Source organism: Plecotus auritus (genome assembly GCF_963455305.1).
Source record: "Plecotus auritus genome assembly, chromosome: 3".
Classification (NCBI taxonomy): domain Eukaryota; kingdom Metazoa; phylum Chordata; class Mammalia; order Chiroptera; family Vespertilionidae; genus Plecotus; species Plecotus auritus.
Window position 1 is genome coordinate 151945521 of NC_137772.1, and position 23464 is coordinate 151968984.

The following is a 23464-nucleotide window of genomic DNA, read 5'->3' on the forward strand; positions in this document are numbered from 1 at the left end:
TTTGGAAATTCATCCAGGTTATTGTATGTATCATTAGTTCATTTCTTTTTATTGCTGAGGAATATTCCATGGTACAAATTTACCATGGTTTCTTGAACTATTTACCCATTGAAGGACTTTGGGGTTGCTTCCAATTTGGGGCTATTATGAATAAAACTGCTATGAACATTCACATACAGGTTTCTATGTGAACACAAGTTTTCATTTCTTTGGGATAAATAACTAAGAGTGAAGTTTCTGCATTGCATGATAATTGCATCTGAAGTTTAAAAACAAAAACAAAAACAAAAAACACACAAAACTGCCAAACTTTTCTCCAAACATTCCCACCATCAATGTTTGAGGGATCTGATCCTTCTGCATTCTCACCAGCGTTTGGGGATTTCACAACTTTTTAGTTATTCTAATAGGTATATGAAAGTAAGTTGCTGTGGTTTTACTTTGCATTTCCCTAATGACTAATGATGTTGAACATCTTTTCATGTACTTATCTGCCATTTTTATATCTTTGGTAAAATAATTCTTCTTGTCTTAAGACGATTTTCTAACTTGATTTTTTACTTTTGAGTTTTGAAAGTTCTTTATATATTCTAAAAACTAGTTCTTTATTAGATATGTGTCATTTGAGTTTTGAAAGTTCTTTATATATTCTAAAAACTAGTTCTTTATTAGATATGTGCAAATACTTCTCTCCAGTCTGTAGTGTGTCTTTTCATCCTAATAACAGGGTGTTTTGTAGAACTATAGTTTTTAATTTTGATAAAGTCCAAATGATCAACTTTACTTTTATGGATCATGCTTTTTGTGTCAATTCTAACTCTTTGCCTAGTCCTAGATTCTGATGATTTTTCTGGTTTTTTTTCCTAAAACTTTTATAGTTTTATGTTTTATATTTAATTCTGTGAACTATTTTATTTTCTTATATGACGTAAAATTTGAGTAAGGTTTTATTTATTTACTCACCTATGCATATTCAAAAGATCCAGCATTATTTGCTGAAAAGGTTATCTTTCCTCAATTGAATTGCTATTGTACTTCTGTCAATATCTTGATGGCTCTATTTCTGGACTCTATTCTTGGCCACTGACCTGTGAGTTTATTTTTTTCCAGCAACAAAAATAGCTATATGTTGACGATAGCAAAATATTGCTAGAATTTTTATTTAATTGCAATGAATCTGTATATCAATTTTGGGAAAACTGACATTTATTATGTTGAGTCTTCCAATTCATGAACACAGTATATCTTTCCATTTATTTATATCTTTGATTTCTTTCATTGGCATTTTAAAAATTTCAGTACATAAGTATATTACACATTTGTTTGTATTTACACCTAAATATTTAAATTTTGAGGTTTCTTTAGAAATCCTAAATAGTACTTTATTTTTTTAATTTTAATACCCACATATTTATTCCAAGTGTAAGAAATAAAACAGATTTTTAAATATATTTACCTTATATCCTTTGATCTCGCTGAATTCATTTATTAGTTTTAGAAGTTTGACAGATTCCTTGGGATTTTCTATGTAGACAATCATGTCAACCACAAATAGGGACAATTTTACTATTTTTTCCTTTCTGACCTATTCTTTCTTTATATCACTAGCTAGAATTTCCAGTACTATGTTGAATAAGAGCAGTAAGAGATATCTTTGCCTTGTTCTTGATCTCGGGAAAAGCACTCAATCTTTTACCATCAAGTACAATGTTAGTTAAAGGTTTTATATATGTTCTTTATAAAGTTCAGGAAATTCTCCTCTATTCCTATTTTTCTCAGAGTTTCATCATGAATGGACATTAATTTTATTGAATACTCTTTGGCTGATACAATCATAAAATTTTTCTTTTATAATTTGTTAATAAGGCAGGGTATATGAAATAATCTTTGAATATTTATTCCAGGCCTTGCATTTATAAACCCCATTTGGTCATGGTGCATAATTTTCCTTATATATTGCTGACTTATATTTGTTAGTATTTTGTTAAGGTGTTTTGAGTATATTCATAAGGGATGCTGGTCTATAGTTTTCTTTTTTGTACTGTCTTTGTCTGGTTTATTTAGACCATTTACATTTAATGTAATTAATAATAAGTTCCAGTTTAAGTCTATAATTTTATGTTTTGTTTTCTGTCTGTTCTCTGTTTTTTTGTTCTATTTTCTTTTTCCTGCCTTCTTTTGGGTTATTGGAAAGTTTTTTAGAGTCCTATTTTCATGATCTACAGTGTTTGTGAGTATAGCTTTTTTAGTGGTTACTCTAAATATTACATTATATAAACATAATTTATCATGGTGTACTCGTCTTCATTTTACCAGTTCAAGTGACGCTTACCTCCTTTTATGTCCTTCTAACCTCATTTATGTTATACAGTATCTCAAATATATTCTCTACGTACATTTAGAGTCACATCAAACAGCATTATAATTTTTGCTTCAACTGTCAAGCAAAATTTAGGAGACTTAAGAAGGAAAATCTACCATATTTACCTATAATTTTGCTTACCATAATCTTAATGTTAAGATTCTTGATTTTATTTCTTTTGCTTAGAGAACTTTTCTTAGCCATTCTTTTAGAATAGTTCTGCTGATGACAAATTCTCTTCGTTTTTCTTTATCTGAGAATGTGTTGATTTTCTTTCATTCCTAACAGATATTTTCCACTGTATGGGATGCTGGGGTTGATAGTTCTTTCCATTCAGCACTTGGAAAATGTGTCAGTTCCATCTGAGCTCTATGGCTTCTGATGAGAAAGAAATCCAGTCATTTGAATTGTGTTGCCCCTATTGGTAAAGGGATTTTAAGATCTTTATTTTTTCCAGAAGATTGACTATGATGTGTTTAGTGAGGATTTCTTTGTGTTTATTCTGTTTAGGATTTGTTCTGCTTCTTAATCTGTAGTTCTGTCTTTTGCCAAATTGGAGAAATTTTTGTCCATTATATCTTTCAGTACTTTTTCAGCTTCACCCTCTTTCTTCTATTCTTCTGGGACTCCAATCATATTAATGTTAGATATTCTGTTATAACCACAGGTCCCTAAGCTTCTGTTCTTTTTTTTTTTTTTTCCAGTTTATTTCCTTTTGTTGTTCAAAATGGGTAATTTTTATTGTTCCATCTTCAAGGTCACTGATTCTTTCTTCTATCCCCTAAAACTTGCTGTTGAGCCCATCCAATGAGTTTTTTGTTTTTAATTTTGGTTACTGTAATTTTCGGTTTAAAATTTTTTTATTTGGTTTTTCTTTATATTCTATTTCTGTATTTCTATTTCTTTGCTGAAACTTTCATTTGTTTTAAGCATGTTCATAGCTACTTGGTGAAGCCTTTTTATGACAGCTGCTTTAAAATCTCTTATCAGATAATTTTAACATCTCTCATATTGTTGGCATCTGTTGATTCTTTTTTCATTGTTTTAGATCTTCTTGGCTTTTAGCATGATGAGTGATTTCCAACTGAAACTTGGACATATTGAGTATTGTGTGATACTAGATCTTACTTAAACCTTTTATTTTACATGGATTCCTCTGATGTAGGTTGGGAGGGGAGTGAGGCACTTTCTCATTCCTGCCAGGTGGGATGGAAGTCCAGGATTCTTGCTTGGCCTCGACAGGGCTCCTCATTACTGCTGAGCAAAGCTGGAACTTGTAGGCCTCCAATGAACCACTACTGATGAAGCATAGTAATTCCTCCTTTGGAAAACTGCTGTTTGAACTACTCTGTTATTCTTAGACAGTCTCTTATTCTGTAGGTCAACTCTGTTGTTTTTAGATAGTCCCTTATTCTGTAAAATAACTGTTTTAGTTTGAATAATAGAAAAAGATAAAAACTTAGCTGTCTGACCTTGCAAGCTAGCCATCTGACGTAACAGACAAATACTGATACTGATAATAATTCCCATATTCTTATGCCAAGTATTGGTTCATTATGTATTCAAGGTTACAAACTGTCTGTAACAATAACCTACACAGAGCTCTTTGTGAAATCTGCAGACAAAGAAGCTCAAAAGGTATAAATATGGGAAACTTCTTCTATGTCGGGGCTCAGAAATTTGGGAAACACCTCCCTCTGGGCCCTCACAAATAAAGACTCCTAATTAATTGGCTCATTAAGGCATCTCGTATCTATCTCACTGATTTACGATATAACACTGATACCTCCCTGGCTAGGAGAGTTAGGTGTGCCTCATTACTATTTCCTATGTGTTCTCCACTGATACAGCAGGGGATGGAACGTCATTCACAGCCAGTGGGAATGAAAGTCTCAACTGTCTACTCAGCCTTTTTCTGACACCACCCCTGGAGAGAAGTTGGAGCACCTCATTATAGCCTGGTAAGGACAGAAGTCCTGGCCTTTGCTGTGTGAATCAGTATTTTCTGTAGTGTTTGGATATAGCAGAAAGTTATTTTCTAAAAGCTTCTAAAATTTTTCTTTTTTTCCTCCTTTTTTTTTTGGGTCCTTTGAATAGAGAACAGACTTTTTTGTTGCAAGCTTTTTTGTCTGCACCCATTCATGATTCTAGGCTGTTGGCTTTGTCAACTCCTCTTCTGGGATACTGGTATATAAGGCAAAAATAAACAAACAAAAGAAAACACAGGGAACTCAACACCATGTTATTCTTTGGGGCCTGAGTTCCCTAGCCATTTTGCCACGTTCTCTCCATCTTCCACAGTCTTTTTACATTTATTTTATAAATGATGTTCAGGTTTTTTAGTTACTTAGAGGGAGGAATAGGGAAAAGTACATGTACTTCATATTCCCGGGTTTATTTTCACATTATCAATAAACATTAAAAAATAAGATATTGTGAAATATCCACTGTAAACAAAAGGGATCATGGATTTTTAAATGTGCAGAAATACTAATTTAGAGATTTTCATCTAACTTTTCATTAAGCAAGTTAATAAATCTGCCTGTCTAAAATTTTCTCACTTTAAAAACCCAAGTTCTAAAATCAAAATTCCTTCCATATCTAATTGTCTATTAGCACTGCCCAAAAAAAAAAATCTTTTTCCCTTTTGGAATGATTTATTTTTGGCATATACTATTGAATCCTAGGTCTTACTGTCTTCTTATTTAGTTTTAAATACAGAATATACTTTACAGACTAACAAATAAAGTCATGATCATGATTTACATTTCTCTAATTTGAGATGGAAAAAGAATAGTCTACATAATTACAAGTACTTAATTCCACAAAGCCCCTAATCATCATCTATTTTTATCTAGTAACCTTTTTTAAAAAGGTAACATATTTAAGGCTAAGTCAAAACAAAACAAAAACACAGGAATACTTGACTTCTGAACTTATCACAATAATATATAAATGTTAGTAAAACTGTGCTAAGCTTTTTAATGAAGCTCTTTTTTTAAAACAGATCATGTTCAAATACACAAACCTAATATATAGTTCATTATTGCTATAAATAACTTTACATGTTAATGAATATCTAGAATTTACAATGTCATTTTCATCTGACAATATATTTTTAAAAATTTAGAATAGTTATACTAAACAAATGAAAGCATAAAGATTATGAGACATCCCAAAGTAATACAAGATACTTTAATTACTAGCCTAGTTATTATAAGACATCAGCCATTTTCACTCTGCTGAGCAAAACTGCTCTAAATCCTGGAGGATAGAGCAACACCAAAGAAAATAAATAATAAGCCATATTTATATCATAACTAATGGTGAAATAAGAGTTAACATAACTTGCAAAAATTGTTCATTATTCTCAACTATGGCATAGAAAATAGGCAAGTTTATAAACTATAAATTTAATTCTTCTGATGCCTAAATAATACACCAATGAACTTTCAGCTCATTAAGGAAGTCTGAACTACAAGTAAATGAGGCATGCTTTCAAGTGTGTTTCCCTTTATTCAAAACTTGTCATTTTGTTCTGATAACAGACAGATCAATATTAAATTTACACAAATAGTTTTACCACTGGAACAACCTGAGGAAGACATGCATAAGATATGTATGCCATTCAAGTTTTGACTATTGACAAGTTAGCAAATACCTTGTCAATTGTTTAGGTATATAAAGAAATTGTCAATCAGCTATTTTTTAAGGGAAATTTTTAAGGCATACCAACTCTTTTGGAAAAACGTTCTTGATTTTGAAATCATATAATTACAAATGGGCAACTGAGCCAAAAGTCACACAGTTTATAATTAAAGGTATATGAAAGGTCTAAAATGGGATTTCTATAGAGAAGTGAAAAAATGTTTCCTCTCTTTAAAAACAGTTACAACATCACAAAAGAATGAATAGCTTAACTTAACTAGAGGTAGACTTGTGAGTAGTTAAAAAGATATGTATTGGGACTAAGATTTTTTACAACTGATTACCATATTAACAAATGCACTTAAACAGGAAAAACTTTTATCAATTACTTAACTAAGGCCAGCAGAATCAATGAACTAAAATTTATGAGATTTAAACAATCTCACATATACCCTTCTTAATTATTAATAGACCATCAGTCAAATAGGCAGAGCCTTGAGAAACTTTGCTATCTACCTTCATTGTATGCTGGGTGAAATATTTAAATATTATATCGGTCAATGTCAAAATTAAAGGCTGTAAATGCTTATGAGAAAAAAGTATGCTTGCCCTCGCTGATTTGGCTCAATGGATAAAGCATCGACCTGCAGACTGAAGGGTCTCAGGTTCGATTCCGGTCAAGGGCATATGCCCTGGTTGCTGGCATCGAGATCCCCATATCCCCAGTAAGGGGCATGCAAGAGGCAGCTGATTAATGATTCTTCCTCATCATTGATGTTTCTCTCTCTCGCTCCCTCTCCCTTCCTTTCTGAAATCAATAAAAAAAATTTTTGAAAAAGAAAGTATGCTTATGAATCTTACTAAAAAAAAGACTAGATATTTGAAAATTTTCAGTCATGAACTTACCTTATCAGCTTTCAGTTTTCTAAGGAAAGATGGATTATCATATCCTTTTGCTTGTCTTGCCTCTTGCAAATGGTTGATCATCCAGACATTTTTTCTCTGCTTTGCCAAATCAAGTGCTGATTCACCCTGATAATATAAGTGGAAGAAATTCATATTAATAGTAAAAACAAAATATTTTAGTTACTAACTTTTAAAGCACATCCATAAAAATAAATTGACTGCATATTAGCTCATTACTGTTTTTATACTGGGCAGTCAACTACTAGAAGAATCTAAAAATCATTAAATATTACTTATGCTTTCCCATTCAAGGTACAATCAAAAAATGTATTTACTCGTGTAGATTCTATTTGTGCTTACATTTTGGCTTATATTATAGAGAGCAAATCAAAAAGTAGGTATTTTAGTACCTGCTGGATCAGAGACTATCACACAGTTTATCAGTTATTTCATATTCATTAAAGGTTTCATTAGTAATAGTTATTGCTACATAACATCCTGCTATATTACCAAATTTTCAGAACTCTTTCACTTTAATTTTAATGATGACAAAAGTCTGAAGATGAATACAGGAATAAAAAAAATCAATTTCTACTTCTACTACTGTTGTATTGCCATTCTTGATCACCTTAAATTCATTCATCCATAGAAATTTCCAAAGAGAATAAGATAAGAGCAGTAACCAAAAAAGAGTGAACCTCAAGTTATGAACTTGTAGTTCCCTTTTATCTCAAGAAAAAGAATGCCAAGGAATACAAGTGAACAGAACTAAAATGGTTTAAAGGAAGTAAGAAATAGCATCCCTAATTCTGTATCTATGCTTCTTTATGCCTGTATTAATTTAAAATCTTCTCCTTTAAATTAATCAGACACCTACATATCTATTCTATTTAATGGTCTCCACTATTTATCTAGTACTTCAAGTATAAATGTGAAATTAAACATTTTCCAAATTTGCCAAAATTTCAAGAATGTATCAATGAATATTTAAAATAACTTCAAAAAGAAGAAAAAATATTAACATTTTAATTTTAAAAACTATATGAAAATAAAGGAATAAGGAGCCTCGGGGTGCCTTACTTATGAGGGATGATTATCAAGTATAAAGTACAGTTTATTTTTTAAAAAACCTAAAAAATTTAAAAAAGCAAACAAAAAAAATAAACACACCACTACCACCAATAGCAACAACTATAACAACACCAAAATAACAACAGAAAGCCCAACCAAACCTTTAATAAAAAGAGCAATTGTATTTAATTAGGAACAGGCTAATCTAGGTGGGTCTTCCACAAATAGGAATATTTACTTTTAAATATCTCCTTACCTATTCAAAGATTCTATCACCTAAGTTGTTAGAACCAGCTAATTAATCCAAACTATAAAGATTACCTGAATAAAAGCAATCCCTTGGATAACAACTCCCAGAGAATATTCTGCAGTTGCCTCGGTCCAGCTGAGCATCCCTTCCACTAGAGGGCCATGTGACACCTAGGGATTGCCTAGATAAAAAGATGGAGGGAGCTTTAAGAAATCTTTCAACTACTCCTCTAGTCAACTGACTGCTTTTGTATAGTTCTTTTATTCAGCTGGTAAAATAAACAAGCAATTAATTTAAAGAACTGTATTAAAACCAGGGTTCCGAATAAAGTCTTTATTTGATCACTCCATGTGTTAGCTAAAATAGTAAATAATAACATCTCTTAAATGGAGTATTTATGGACGATGTGACATGTAATAAAAGAAATTCTTCAAGGATTTTGGTCAGATAAATAAACACTATGGAAGGTAGAGGGTTGGAAGATCATATTTTGCCTAAGTTAGATTGAATTTCATTATTAAAACGAAGGAAAATTCTTCCTTGGAGACCATCTAGGTCAGGTACTTAAAAGATAATAAAACTACTTTCTAAAAACAGTTTCTTACCTCATTTCAAGAAACTATATGAGTCTTCCAATATGTTAATTAACAAAGCTCAGTAATTTCACATTCTTCGCAAGCTAAAATTTATGTCCTTTGATCATGTTAGAAAAAAAATTACAAATGCTTGGGCATTACTCCGAGATTGTTTTCTCAATACCCAATTCATCTTTATTTATCTACATAACCAAAAAGATGTGCAAGGGGGTAAAATATTTTTTTAACTCACAAATGAGATGTTACCATAAAAAAGGATAACTACATAGGTCATTTAAAAAAAATATTAGTATTCCCAAATAACTCCCCCCATTGTTACTACTTAAAATTCAAATTTATCCTATGTAACTATTATCTAAGTTCTTAAATTTTTTTAAGTCATCAGATGAAAGCCTTCTAGAAAAGCTGAAATTTAATTTTTTAATAGTAATTTCAGAGGTCCATGGATCCACCCTCTAATCAAAATTAAGAAGCTCTAGTCTGGGGTATATGGCCTTTTCTAATCCTTCTAAGGATCAAAGTAGCCATTTTAAAGTTACCTACCATTTAATACTGTCTCCAAAATAAGTTCTATCTTCTTTTGATAAAATAATCATTTGTTTATACATTAAAATAATTGAATTCCTTAGTCAAATAACTAATTTACAAGGGTAAATACCTAGTTAATATAAAGATAGATTTCTAAGAAACTTAAGCTTTGCCTTATTTAGGAAATAGCTATTTTAGAAGAAGATCAGCTGATAGTTATATAACTATTATAACACAAAGTATAATTTATCATATTCTTTAAAGAATGTAACTTTTACTGGCTATTAAAGCCATATCTAGATTTGTATGCTACATCTTTTTGTCATAATTCATGATTAGTAACAAACTCTTTCTTAAACTTGAAATAAGAAATGTAAAAATATACAGGTATAAATCAACTTTACTTGTCAAATTCCTGGACAAAGAATCTTGGCTGTTTTTTTTTAATTAATAAACTTTTCCCTTTCAAACTTTGCAGCAATTTAAGTTTATTTAATTAGCTTGGCATTCCACATAGGTAGAAGACACCACTCAAATTAAATATGAGTAAAGCAGAACCAATTCCTATCACCTTCACCCCAGAAAAGTTTTCCTTCAGTCTTCACAACCTTAATATATATCACAAGGCATTCAGTTATTCAAACAAAAATGTACCATCAATGCTATTTTCTTTCACCTTCATATCTAATCTACCTCTTCATTTCTACTCTATCATAATTTCCAAATCAACTCATTTATCACTATTTCTATTCCTACAATAATAAGCTAAACTAAATCATCTTTTGCCTAACTTACTGCAATAGCCTAACTGATCTTCATCCATCCCTTCCATTTTCTTAATTCTGATGCTATTCTTCCTATAGCAACTAAAGTAATCTTTTAAAAATATTTAAAACACAAAGATTATATAACCAGCCTACATAAATCCTTCCTTTTGTTTCTCAGGACTGAGAATATAATTTAAGCTCCTTATCATGGCCCTGTATAATCTGGCACCTGCTTCTCTCAGTGGCTTCACTCCCTTGTTCACTGCTATCGGTCCAGGCTATCATTTTTGCACCTCTAACATGGCAAGCTAATTCTTGGCTTATTCATTATCCCTAGGCCTTGCACTTGCAGGTTCCTCTACATCAAGCATGTCAAACTCAAAGGCTAACACGGGCCAAATAAACAAGGTTTAAATTTATGTGGACCGCAAAAAAACCCAAAAGCTTCAATTCTCATAGAAACATAGGTTTATTTTGAAAAGTATAGCATAAAAAAAAAAAAGAAAAAGAGCAATGACAAAATTAATGTTTTCTTCCTGACACTTGGCATCTCTTCTCTGCTACTATCTTTCCTACTTCAGGGAAAATCTTGTACACAGTGATTACTTTCAAAACTGACCCAAGGTGAATGTCAGTAATTCTGGATCTGATAGGAGACTTATTTCCTTTCATAATTGTAAATAATTGCTCACACCTTTATATTGGCTGGGCCACAAAAATATTCGTTGTGAGCCACATGCAGCCCGTGGACCACGAGTTTGACATGCTTGCTTTACATGGTAAATTTTTCCCCAAATATCTTTGCATAACTGCGTCCTTTTCATCCAACAAGTTCACAGCAAATGTCATCTCCTCAGAGGCATTCACAAATCACTCTCACATGATGTGGTGCCCTCAGTCCTCATCACTCTACTCCATTTGCTTATGTGTACATGTGTGTTTAATTTACTATTATCTGTTCTCTCAATACAATGTAAATTCTGAGAGAATAGGGACTTCATCTCTCTTAAATACTGCGACTTCACAGCATTGAACATTATTGAATGAATAAATGACTTCCATTAGAAGGTAGTGACTAGACTTCAGCATATTAGGAATGCCAGATTCCAGTAAAATAGGCATCTGATACTTATTTTATCATTTTAATTACATAAAAAGTGCATTCTAAAACAAAAATCTACTTTTCCACCAGTGTAGATAAAAAGATTATTTTTACTCAGAAAGTATAAATGTTCCCTGAGTAACTGAAGCAACTCCTTAGACTCTCTTTAAAAATAATGTCCCTCCAGAAACTATCAGGGAATTAATTACATTTAAAATATTATTGTCAATAAATAACCCTGATTATACATGTCAGATAAAATGAAATCTTCATAAAAAGAAAGTGACTAAAAAAAAAAAATACCATGACTAAGTTCTACAGGCACAATAATTATCTTAATTATTGACAGTAGATTCTGCACAGTATTCACATGAACTGTACTAGTTAAGGAAGCTACATTCCATTTATCCTAACTTGGCACCAAATAATTCATGTGTCTGAACCTAGAAAATATTAAAAATATGAGGCTCAAACTATTTAAATATTTTCAAATATCTCTATTCTTACCATTACTTTTCTGTGTAAATTTATTATAGATTATTTCTCTTACTAAGACTATTCAAAAGCTTATGCAATGGTTAATGTGGAGTGCAAGCGTTCACTATTTATTTTAAAAGACATTAAATTTACAAACCACACCTCAAATTCTTAAAAATCATAATCAAAGAGAAATTATCTAAAATTTTATATGAATAGAAAAGATACTTTTAAATGCTCAAAATATATACGCTGCTAGTTTCAAATTCCAGAATGGTGTAGTCATCTTGTCATAATGCCTTGGTATTACCACAATTTTAACATTGATACAGCTCTTGGCAGAATCTATGAAGATTCACTATTTGCCATATTGAATCTGGTTCTATCTTTTCAATAATATAACACTGAAAATCTTAAAATGTATTCTGGAGGCATAATTATTCTAGGAATGACTGGTAGCAAAAAAAAAAAAGAAGAAGAATAAAAATAGCACTCTAAAACAATTCAGGTTATAAAATACAAGGTAATCTCACTGATTTTTTCTTATAGGGATATTGGTCAGATTTAGTCAAACTCCTCCTTCCTTATACTTTAGGTCTTAATCCCTAACTTACTAATTACAGTGTTACGAACATTTCAGAGTTTCCTATTTAAAAATGTATGGAAAAGCAAAAATTTCTCCCTATAATTTCAGAGTAGCAGAGAAGCATATTACGTAAGTCATGAAAACTAACAGTAAAGCTCAAGACTACACAAATCATCACTCAGTCACCAAATGTTTAAGGGTGCCCATCATGTGTCAGGCACTATGACATGTTAACTTGCAGACAAGACCGCTCTTATCACTTTGGGTAGGAACAAGAAGACTTTATTTTTTTTAATGAGATAAAGAAATTTTTTTTTAATTTCTTAGTTTCCAATAAGATATGTGATATTTACTTTTAAATATTGTTAATTAGACTCATTTCTAAATATTGGTTATATTAACTACATTAGGCATCTTATATCTAGTCTAAGCTATTTCATTTTAGTAGTTTAAGCTTCACTTTTTAGAGTAATACAAGAGAAATATAAATAGATGCCCTGATCCAGCAGGAGATAACCTACTTTTTGATTGCCATTTCATATTATTATGTGCTTGAACCCTTTTCATATTTAATTACCACATATCCCTTAGAAATTTAAAAAACATGACTCAAAATACTATGGTTTATAGTCAAAATTAAAGAACATGTCATTGACACAAAGTCATTTATGAATACACATTACTAAAGGATGATGTTTAAAAGTTTAGCCCGGCTGGTGTGGCTCAGTAGTTGAGCATCAACCCACGAACCAAGAGGTCCCTGTTTTAATTCCTGGTCAGGGCACATGCCCAGGTTTCGGGCTTGATCCCCATTAGGGGTATGCAGGAGGCAGCCAATCGATGATGTTTCTCTCTCATGAATGTTTCTAGGTCTCTAGCCTTCTCTTGCTCTCTCTAAAAGCAATAAAAACATTTAAAAATATAAAAGTTTAAAGTCATTTCACAGAAAGAATGTGTTGCTAAAAAACAAGGTAGATCCTTAAGCTTTAAAAATGAGAATGGTTACCCAAAATTTAAGACTACCAAAAGAACATTCTTACAAATATCCATAAAATATCTACAAATTTCAAAATGCTCAGAGTATAAATGGTAATTGAGCTTTGCTTAAATAATTTTGTGTACTTTTCCTGGATTAGTCCAGCATCTGGAGCAGAGAGGTTGTTCTCTTTATAAACATCACAAAGGTGTTTATCAAATTTAAAGGTCTTGACCTTTAACAAAAAGACAATAAATGACCTAGTCAAGGAATTACTAAAAGTTATTATGGGTAATGTGGTTTAAGTATAAACTTGTGATTCTCTGTAATGATTTTCTTAAAAAAACCAAACACTACTCCCCTTCAGCTATAAAAATACAGATTATATAATTTAATTTCCAAAAGTAATAAGAATTCACTAATGAAAAGGGCACCAAAATCTGAAAATTACTTCAATACTAAAAGATGAAAGTAAATAAACCAGTCTTTCAAAAAAAATTTCTTGCATGAAGGCAAATAGTTGAGCTTAAATAAGTTTCTTCCATCTTTGACAGTTTGTGAAAAAACCTGGTTTATTGAGAAATTTGTTTCTTATAACCACATTTCACATAGCATAATAAATATAGGATATTTTTACCTTGATATTCTGGGCATCAACATTAGCTCCAGCTTCCAGAAGAAGACTAATGACTGTGGTATTCCCTGCTAGTACTGACCAATGCAAAGCAGTGTTTTTGTGATACTTGTCACCAAGGTTAACTGAAACATTGAATGTTAAAAGCAATCTAGTTGGATCCACACTGAAAAGGAAAAAAAAACAACAACAACAACAACCCTAATTTCAATTATAGAAATCATTACAGATACTAAACTGACTGTGTTTGTATTCGCATTCCATCTTGGAACACTTCTAATCTAACCTATACTCAACAACTTTATAATCACAAATGAGATAACATTTTAATATGAAGTATTAAGTATGTGAAATACTATATAAAGTAATATAGTTCTAAGAGAGAACATACTTGGTCCTGATATTTTCTTTTTTTGATCTTGGAATTATGTCTTTAATATCTATATAATTAAACAATTATATTTTTAAAATTTAAATCTGGATTGTTCCAAAAATGATTTAAGGCAATGTACTAATATATAAAACTTGTTAATATGCAAATCATATGAAAAAATTCACTGCATTTTTAAAAAAGATAACATCCTCTTCCATTCTTAGAAATCGTTGAAAGAAAATAGATTAAGGTACTACATTACTAAGATAAGGGTAAGCGTAGAGATTCAAACATCCAAAAAGGTTATTTATGTCATATACTATGTATTCATAATGAAAAATTTATTAACAAGTATAACATTAACTGCTTTCTCTTTTCAACTATTTACCTTTTATTATGTTGAAAATTATGTAAATAAGTATTTTATAATGCATACATACCTATGTGTTCTATAAGCTGCCCACATTAAAGGTGTCATTCCATTCTGATCCATCATATCTACATCCTGATAGAGTAAAAAAAAAAAAAAAATTACTAAATTCCTAAACAATTTACTTGGAAAAATCTAATTTATTCAATCATGGGTGATTTATTTTTTTTTTCTTAACTTCAAAGTAAAACTATTCACTGTCACTAATTATTTTAATGTGTATGTAAATATTTAATTGATGTATATATTAAAGATATACTTAACATATATTTATAGTTTTCCTTTTTAGGATGCATTATTAATCAGCCTTTCAATGTTTTGCATTTAAAGATCTTCACCTACTTATGATCTTTCAGCCATAAAGGATAGATTAAATGATTAAAGTCTTTAAAAAACTTATTTTATACTAAGTCATAATAGAAGGGAATAATGAAACTCTGTTTATTCCTAAGCATTTCAAAACAATGAATAAAAGACCTATCTTTTTAATCAATTAAATAAATTTAGTGTTTTCTCTTCAGTCTATCGTTATACATGTACTTTTAGAGTTAAATAATTCTGCGAAGTTCATGGTGATAAAGCAGTTCTCTGCCTTACTCCCCACTATTTTCACCTTTTTAGTCCATTATTTTGGTATTTACCTCCATATCTTAAAATAAAATGCTTAAAATTGCTACTTTTTGATTTTTCAATGTCAGGCATTATCTTTTGAGACCCCCTCAGTTTGCAAAATGAGAATTTCTCTTTTTTCTCTCCCTGCACCATCACAAGTATATACCTTTCTTGTTCTTCCCTCTCAAGAGAATTGTAATTTTGGTTCTAAAATACTTGATATTTACATTATTATAAATATGTGACTTCCCAGCAAAATCATGTAATAAACCATGATTACTTTTCTTCTCCTACCCAACTTTTTGCTTTACTTGGTACTATCTTTCCCCCCACTTTTGCTTAGTTGGGTTTTTTTTAAGCAAATTGAAATGAAAACTACCACCTAATCAACCAAAATTCTTCCCTGATTATCCAAGTCTAACTTCAAGACATTCTGATGTATCAGGGATTCTATCAGTTTCACTTCCCTAAAATTCTCTCTCCTAATGCACTCCAATCTGGACCCATTAACCTATATGACTGAAGCATCTGTCTCATTAACTAGGAGTTGAGGATCAAAATTATGTTAAATTCACATATTCTCAGTGTCCAGCACAGTAAATGATCAAAAATCATTCATTAAACGAAAAGACGTTTATCCATCTACTCTTGGGAAAGGCACAGGCTTTAGAATAAGACCGACATGGTTTTGAATTCCCAGCTCTACCACTTAATAGCTATAAGACTGGAAAAATTACTTTAATTCTAAGCCTCACCTTCCTCATCTAAAAATACAAATACAAAAAATGGCTATAAGACCCTTGTAATGATTAAATGGAATCCTATGTGTAAAGCACCTAGTCCAACGCCTGGAACACAACAGACATTCAACAAATATTAAGTTTCCTCTTCCCCCCTTTCCCCATCACCCACTCCTGAATTACATTAAACCACCAGTTCTAATCTGACCTGTGTTATCTAATTACCAGTCAGTGGAGAGAGAGTGAATTTACAGTGAGTACACTGTAAAACACATAATATCTTTATGCAGCAGTTCTCTGTGAGCCACTATTACTGATGGGAGTATGTCTCAAATGTCAATATTACCCAAGTGTACTGAGGCAGAAAAAAAGCTGAGAACCACTACATTAGACAAACTAGAACAAACTAAACTAATGGTCGTCATTAGTTTAGTGTCTCATCATGAATAATGTATTTAAATGCTATGCCTTATCTATTATAAATCCATTTCTGGTTTTACTTTAAATATTTTGGGGAACATTTCATGTAACCTCACACAATATTTCCAATACTATATACATTGATTTTTTTTAATTAAAAAATCTTCTCTAAAAAATGGCAAGCTTCCTTGTTTATTACATGGGAGTTAAGTACTTCATCTTATTTCACTTCCTTCAGCTGTCATGGTTTCAAGAAAGCTCAACTAAATTTGATGCCCAATTAAAACAAACAGGTAAATTATTATGTTTAGATTTCTTCTTCCTTTTTGTAAGTCTTTTCATTTCCTTTGAAAAAAGTGATGGCGTTAAAAATATCAATAAATAAAAAATGGAAAATTATGTCATCTCTAGAGTACTAAAAGAAAAATGAAATTCAACCTTTTCTCTCTTTGGCTCAGGATTTAAAACTTGGTACTTCTTTTCCAAGTTCAGCCTGGATGTATGGTATTCTCTATTAGGAAGAATTAACAAGCCCAGATCAATAGTTTATGGGAATTCCATGATTAACAGGGATCCGTAACTTAGCATTTTCCCTTTTTCTCCTGAAAATCATCCAAAAGAATTGGTAGTGAGCGCTAAATATATTTAATGGTATAACTAAAATGAAACATTTGTGAAGAATAGAATGACAAACTGTATGGAAATGTTATATGTCCTAAAAATGTAAAATAGCTCCAATTAACAAAAAATGGGGGGAAGGGAATAGAAAAAGGTTGAAAAAAAGTATGATGAGTGCCTAATCTGTAATAGTTATAACTCAAAGGATGTTATTTAAAGCTGAAAAATCAAGTAACAAAAATGTAGTTATATTTATCAGAACAATGTTAATACTAATGTTATTGACTAAATTCAGTGAAAGGAGAAGAGAAAGAAGAAATAAAAATATACTTATTACTGCTTATACTTGGGAACTAATCAAAACTAATAAAATTTGACTGAACACTGATTGAAGAGAGAGCATTGTGACTATCTGAAGAAAGGATTTACCAAGCAGAAGAAACAGCAAACACAAAGGCCCTAAGACAATACTGTGTCAGAGTTGCTCAAGAAACAGCAAGACTGGGATAGTTAAAGCAGGGTAAGATGGCAGAAGTTAAGTTTGAGAGGTATCCAGGACTAGATCACATAGGCCAGTGGTCAGCAAACTGCGGCTCTGTTGACTAATGAGTTTGCCGACCGCTGACATAGGCCAAGGAAGGACTTTGGACCCCATTCAAAGTATAATGTAATGCACATTAGAGGTGTGTGCTTTACAACATATTAGAGTATACAAAGTAAAAAATGCTGGAAAAATATATACAAAACTGTTAAAGGAAGTAACCTCATTGGGGAAAAGAGGGGAGGGAGAAGTAAGATTTCATTTTCTAAATCATACTCTTCTATTATGTTTGAATAATTTAATTATGCATGTGTTACTGCTGTAAGCAGAAAAATAATTTACCTATGAAAAAGGGTATTTTTTTGAAAGACATATATCACCATCATCATGCATTTATTATACAAAAAGTACCATGACAGGTAGAAACCATTGCTCTTTAATAATTTTATAGCCTACCCAAGCATGTCAAAAGTGAGGACTGCTGGCCACAAGTTTGACATGCTTGAAAATGATTACTGAAATCATCCAAATTCCAAAATTAGTGCACTAACAAAAAGACCAGGAAGACTCAAAGATTTACACTTTTCTTACCCAGTTAAAAACTGAAAGGAAAAAAAATGAGTATTATAAAATTATATCTGCAATACAGAAAGCCATTAAAGATACTGTCATATGCTATGGCACTATCTCTCCTTCAACCACCACTCTAGAAGAAACTGGGAGAACAAGGATAATCCCCTGTAGTTGGTCTCCAACGATGGCCCCCAGTAAACCTCACCTCCCGGTATTCAAGCCCTTGCATTACCACTTTGAACATGGTCCGGCTCTATTACTTGCTGTAATAGAAAAAATAAGAGAAATGCTGCTGTGCCAGTTCAAGACCTAAGACTTAAAAAAGGCAAAACTGCTTCTGCTTCTGTTCTGTTGGGACCTCTGAGCCACCATGTAAGTCCACTTCCCCTGCTGCAGAGACCACATGGGGGTTGGCGGGTATTATGGAGAAGTTCTGAGACTGCATGGAGAAAAAGATAGAGGCCAAGCTGTCTCAGCATTCCAGTTGAGCCCAGACTTTTAGCCATTCCTTCCAAGGTACAAAGTATGTTTAAGTGAGCTACCCTCTAGTTCAGCTGAGCTCCCAGATGACTGCAGCTCCCAGCAATTATCACAAGAAGAACCACCTAGTCAAGGCCAAACCACAGAACTGTGAAAAATAATAAATTCTGGTGTTGCTCTTACCAGGGGTGGGCAAACTTTTTGACTCGAGGGCCACAATGGGTTCTTAAACTGGACTGGAGGGCCAGAACAAAAGCATGGATGGAGTGTTTGTGTGAACTAATATAAATTCAAAGTAAAGGAGCGGAGGGGAGAGCAAGAGAACTGGATAGAACAGCCAGATCCAGCCCCCGGGCCGTAGTTTGCCCACGGCTGTCTTAAGCCATCAATTTTGGGGTAGTTTGTTAACACAGTGATAAATAAACTCCCCCTTCCAGCAATTAACCAGTTTATGCCACTTTTCCTAAGCTATAATGCACACACACAACTGTCATTGCTTGACACTGCCAACAACAAATATCTTAAGGGATTCATAAAATAAATACTATTCAAATTCTAAATCAGCATAAAAGTTTAAATTAAAATAAATATGTTAATAACAATCAACTCAAATCATTTGTCTTACTCTTATAATGAGATCCTTAGCTATAAAACTAATATTTAAGCATAACCAGAAAAAATACATGAAAGAATTACAAAAACATGATACATATAAACTTGTAATATTTAACATGATTATAGTCAATGTACATTCAGGAAAAATCAGAAAAAAAACTTAAGTCATGAGAAGTTTTCTGGCATGTGTGAAGCAGCATTATTTTATTTAGCAGAAACTGAAAAACTGATTTTAAAGATTTTATCCCCCTTGAGAGGTACTTAATATAGAAAATAGCCAGTAATGTGTTCAAAAAGTTTAAATGAATTCAGATGATATATTTTTTTAAATACCTGAATTTTCTTCCTTACTTTCTGGGATTCACCTCTGTTACTCTCAGAAATCAAAAAGCCCAACTTAAAGGACTATTATACGTTCATGATTATCTTCCTTATTTTTATGTTAACTACATGAAGTATCACATAGATGAATATCAAATTAATTACTGTATATATTTATTTCTTCTCTTCACCCATCAGAAAGTATCCCATATAATAAAGAGGTAATATGCAAATTGACTCTCACGCCCTCGTGTCACAAGATGGCCGCCCCACATTGTCACAAGATGGCCGCCACAAGATGCTGCCCCATGTCGTCACAAGATGGCCACCAAAAAATGGACGCCCCTACATTGTCATAAGATGGCCAGCAGGGGAGGGCAGTTGGGGGCAATCAGGACTGGGGGTGACTAGGACTGCAGGGGAGGGCAGTTGGGGGCAATCAGGCCAGCAGGGGAGCAGTTAGATGTCAATCATGCCGGCAGGGGAGCAGTTAGGGGGCTATCAGGCTGGCAGGCAGAAGCAGTTAGGGGCAATCAGGCAGCCAGGCAGGCGAGTGGTTAGGAGCCAGCAGTCCAGATTGTGAGAGGGATGTCCGACTGCCAGTTTAGGCCCAATCCACAAGGATCGGGCCTAAACCAGCAGTCAAACATCCCCCGAGGGGTCCCAGACTGGAGAGGGTGCAGGCTGGGCTGAGGGACATGCCCCCCGCCCTCCAGTGCACAAATTTCATGCACCGGGCCTCTAGTTATTTAAATATTACCAGGTTATTACACTTGTAACACCAATGATATCAGGCATTTAAACCATGAAGAACATCTGATTAAAATCCACCATTGTGGTTTTTTTACCTGTCCTTTTGCAATGAGATAAGCAACAATTGAGGTATGTCCAAACTGAGCAGCCAGATGAATACAGCTACATCCTTCTCCATCAATTAATGAAGGATCTGCACCATATTTCATCAGTTGCACAACCATAGATAGATGTCCTTGTCTAAAACATAAAAGAATAAACAGTTAGATATACAGTTATTTCAAATAGTATCCTCTGGAAAGATCTTTCTTTTAAATAGGGTAATGGTAAAAAAGGTAATATAAATATCTTTTGAAGTTATTTTATAATAGGCATATGTGTCAAGACATATTTAGGGTTCATGGTTCTTAATTCTTAACTAGAATAACCATCCTTGGAAATTTAGATACTCATAACTTCTTTAAATCTGTAATAAATAGTTACTATATTCTATTACTCCTATTCCATTATGATAGTAATCGTTTGGTAAACTGGGCAACTTCTTTAATTGTAATATATATAGGCTGCAAAAGTATTATTACATTTACAAATCTAAAGTTTAACCCAATCATATAACTAACTGGATTAACATATACATAGTTAATTCCCTAAGAACATCTGGACAATAAACTTTTATCCTAATACAGATAAAAATACATTAATATAATGATGCTAATACTATTGGCATAATATGTTTTCCTATTCATTATAGCATATCATTAAAAAAGTTGCTTAGTTACAGACTAATAAAGAAACCCAAAGGAAAAATAAATCCAGAAGCAGATTTAAACCTTGTGGCCCAATGCAATGGAGTTGAATTTAGGTCTCCTCCAAGCTGATCCACAATAGCACCTTTCGAAATGTAGTATCTATAAGACAAAATTTTAAATAATTTAGACAACTTGCATTTTCAATTTTTAAGAAATTATGTAAAAAAAAGAAAAATGTTTTTCATTTTAGATCTCAAGCTAGTTTATGCCTTTAAAGATAAATGATCGTTTATGAGAGTTTAAAAAAATATATTTAGCAGAATTTTATATCAAACACATCACTGTCTTTTGTTCTAGAAGTAAAAGGAAAAAAAATTGAAGTTACCAAAAAGTTACCATTTGGTAATAGCAATACCAAATAAGAATCATGTGAAAAAGCAAGCAAGAAAAAAACAAAAAAACACGCAGTCAGAGAACCACAAAGACTTGGTTCAGAAAGCAGTAGATAGAATCTTGGAATCAGGAGAGCTATATAACATGCTACAGTCTATGGCAGTGGTTCTCAACCTTTCTAATGCCGCGACCCTTTAATACAGTTCCTCATGTTGTGGTGACCCCCAACCATAAAATTATTTTCATTGCTACTTCAGAACTGTAATTTTGCTACTGTTATGAATTGTAATGTAAATAACTGTGTTTTCCGATGGTCTTAGGCTCTACAGCAGCGGTTCTCAACCTGTGGGAATGAATAAGACTTAGCTGCTTCTTATAATGCTTGCTTTAAGAATAATCAATGCAATGACTCTTGAATATAGTAAATGATTTACTTGTGGTCCGTGAGGTACAAAAGGTTGGCGACTAGCTGGTTTAAGGAAACCTTTGGAGCAGCGATTGCCAACTGGTGGTCCGCGGACCTCTGGTGGTCCATGAGGTCTGAAAGGTTGGTGACTGCTGATTTAAGGCATTTTCATGTCAAATGCTTGCTGATGGATGTATATTACTGGGGCTCTTAAATTGTTGTAAGTTTAATGCAATCACTCTTAATATACACAATTCTAAACATTTAATATATTCATAATTACATGCTTGATTCAGAAATTTTCTGCTTTATGTATTTATTAAATTGGTGCTTATAAAGCATTGTGCAGTGAGGAGTCCAACCCCACTCTATCATGTAAAATAGTTTGAAGTACTTTAAAATATTTCCATTCTAAAATATTTTCAGTCCAAAATATCACAGTTTTAAATTCTGTAAATTAGAACAAAAATACAGAATGTTTATAATCTGAACACAGACATTTAACTAGTCCTAAATTGTTTCTTAAGGTACCTGGCAGAGATTATGTAATAGCTGAAAATTATATTTTGAGCCCAAAGAAAAGTACAGCTCAAAGAACAGCTTTGATAGAAAATATTTTCTGAAAATATTCAACTGGCATTTAAAAAAAAAGAAAATTTGATTACCTTCTCTATAGTCAATATATCTGCTCCAGAGAATTATTTTTACTCACATTTCAAATACTTTCTAGAGCTAAGACAATAAGCAATTTCTAACATGGTTTTAAAATACAACTTTGTTTTCAATAGGATGGGGGAATTTTTTTTTCTCCATGCTAAAAAAGAATCACTCCTATTACCTTTTCATTATAAACTCCTGGAAGAGAAGTACTACTATCCTATATAATAAAAGGGTAATATGCAAATTGTCCAAATGGTGGAACAACTGGTCACTATGATGCACACTGACCAGTTGCTCAATGCAGGAGCTGTGCCCTGGTGGTCAGTGCGCTCCCACAGGGGGAATGCCACTCAACCAGAAGCTGGGCTCATGGCTGGCAAGCGCAGCAGTGGTGGCAAGAGCATCTCCAGCCTCTGTGGCAGTGCTAAGGATGTCCAATTGCTGACTTATGTCCATGGGGAGCGGGCCTAAGCCGTCAGTCGGACATTTCCCAAGGGCTTCCGGACTGCAAGAGGGCACAGGCCTGGCTGAGGGAACCCCCCCGAGTGCACAAATTACATGCACCAGGCCTCTGGTATTTTTATAACATGTTATTCTTTGTAGCTATAAGACCCTAGCTCAAAACTATACTCCTGAGAAGTCCGTATACTTCTTATTTTTAAACTAGACTTTCCCTGCAATACTAGAAGAAGGTTATTATCACAGAATGCTATTCCAAGTACTAATGATCCCCAGGTATTGAGAAGGGACCATCAATGAACAAGAGATATCAACAAGCATTTGAAAAATGAAAAACAAATTGCTAAAACTCCAATGTCTCCAGAGGGGGGCACCAATGAGAAGCAAACCAGAATCCTATCTAATAAAGAGGGAATAT

General features: G+C 32.6%; 1 protein-coding gene across 1 annotated transcript in view; it reads right to left on the reverse strand.

Moving 5' to 3' along the window:
- Positions 1–23464, reverse strand: part of ZDHHC17 (zDHHC palmitoyltransferase 17) — an 83466-nt gene that overhangs the window by 26707 nt on the left and 33295 nt on the right. Inside the window, exons 4-8 of the mRNA XM_080662462.1 lie at positions 21210–21287; positions 20475–20619; positions 14717–14781; positions 13907–14069; positions 6917–7042 (exon numbers count right to left, since the gene is read on the reverse strand). Of these exons, the coding sequence (XP_080518588.1) occupies positions 6917–7042; positions 13907–14069; positions 14717–14781; positions 20475–20619; positions 21210–21287 (577 nt within the window). The remainder of the gene's footprint in view (positions 1–6916; positions 7043–13906; positions 14070–14716; positions 14782–20474; positions 20620–21209; positions 21288–23464) is intronic.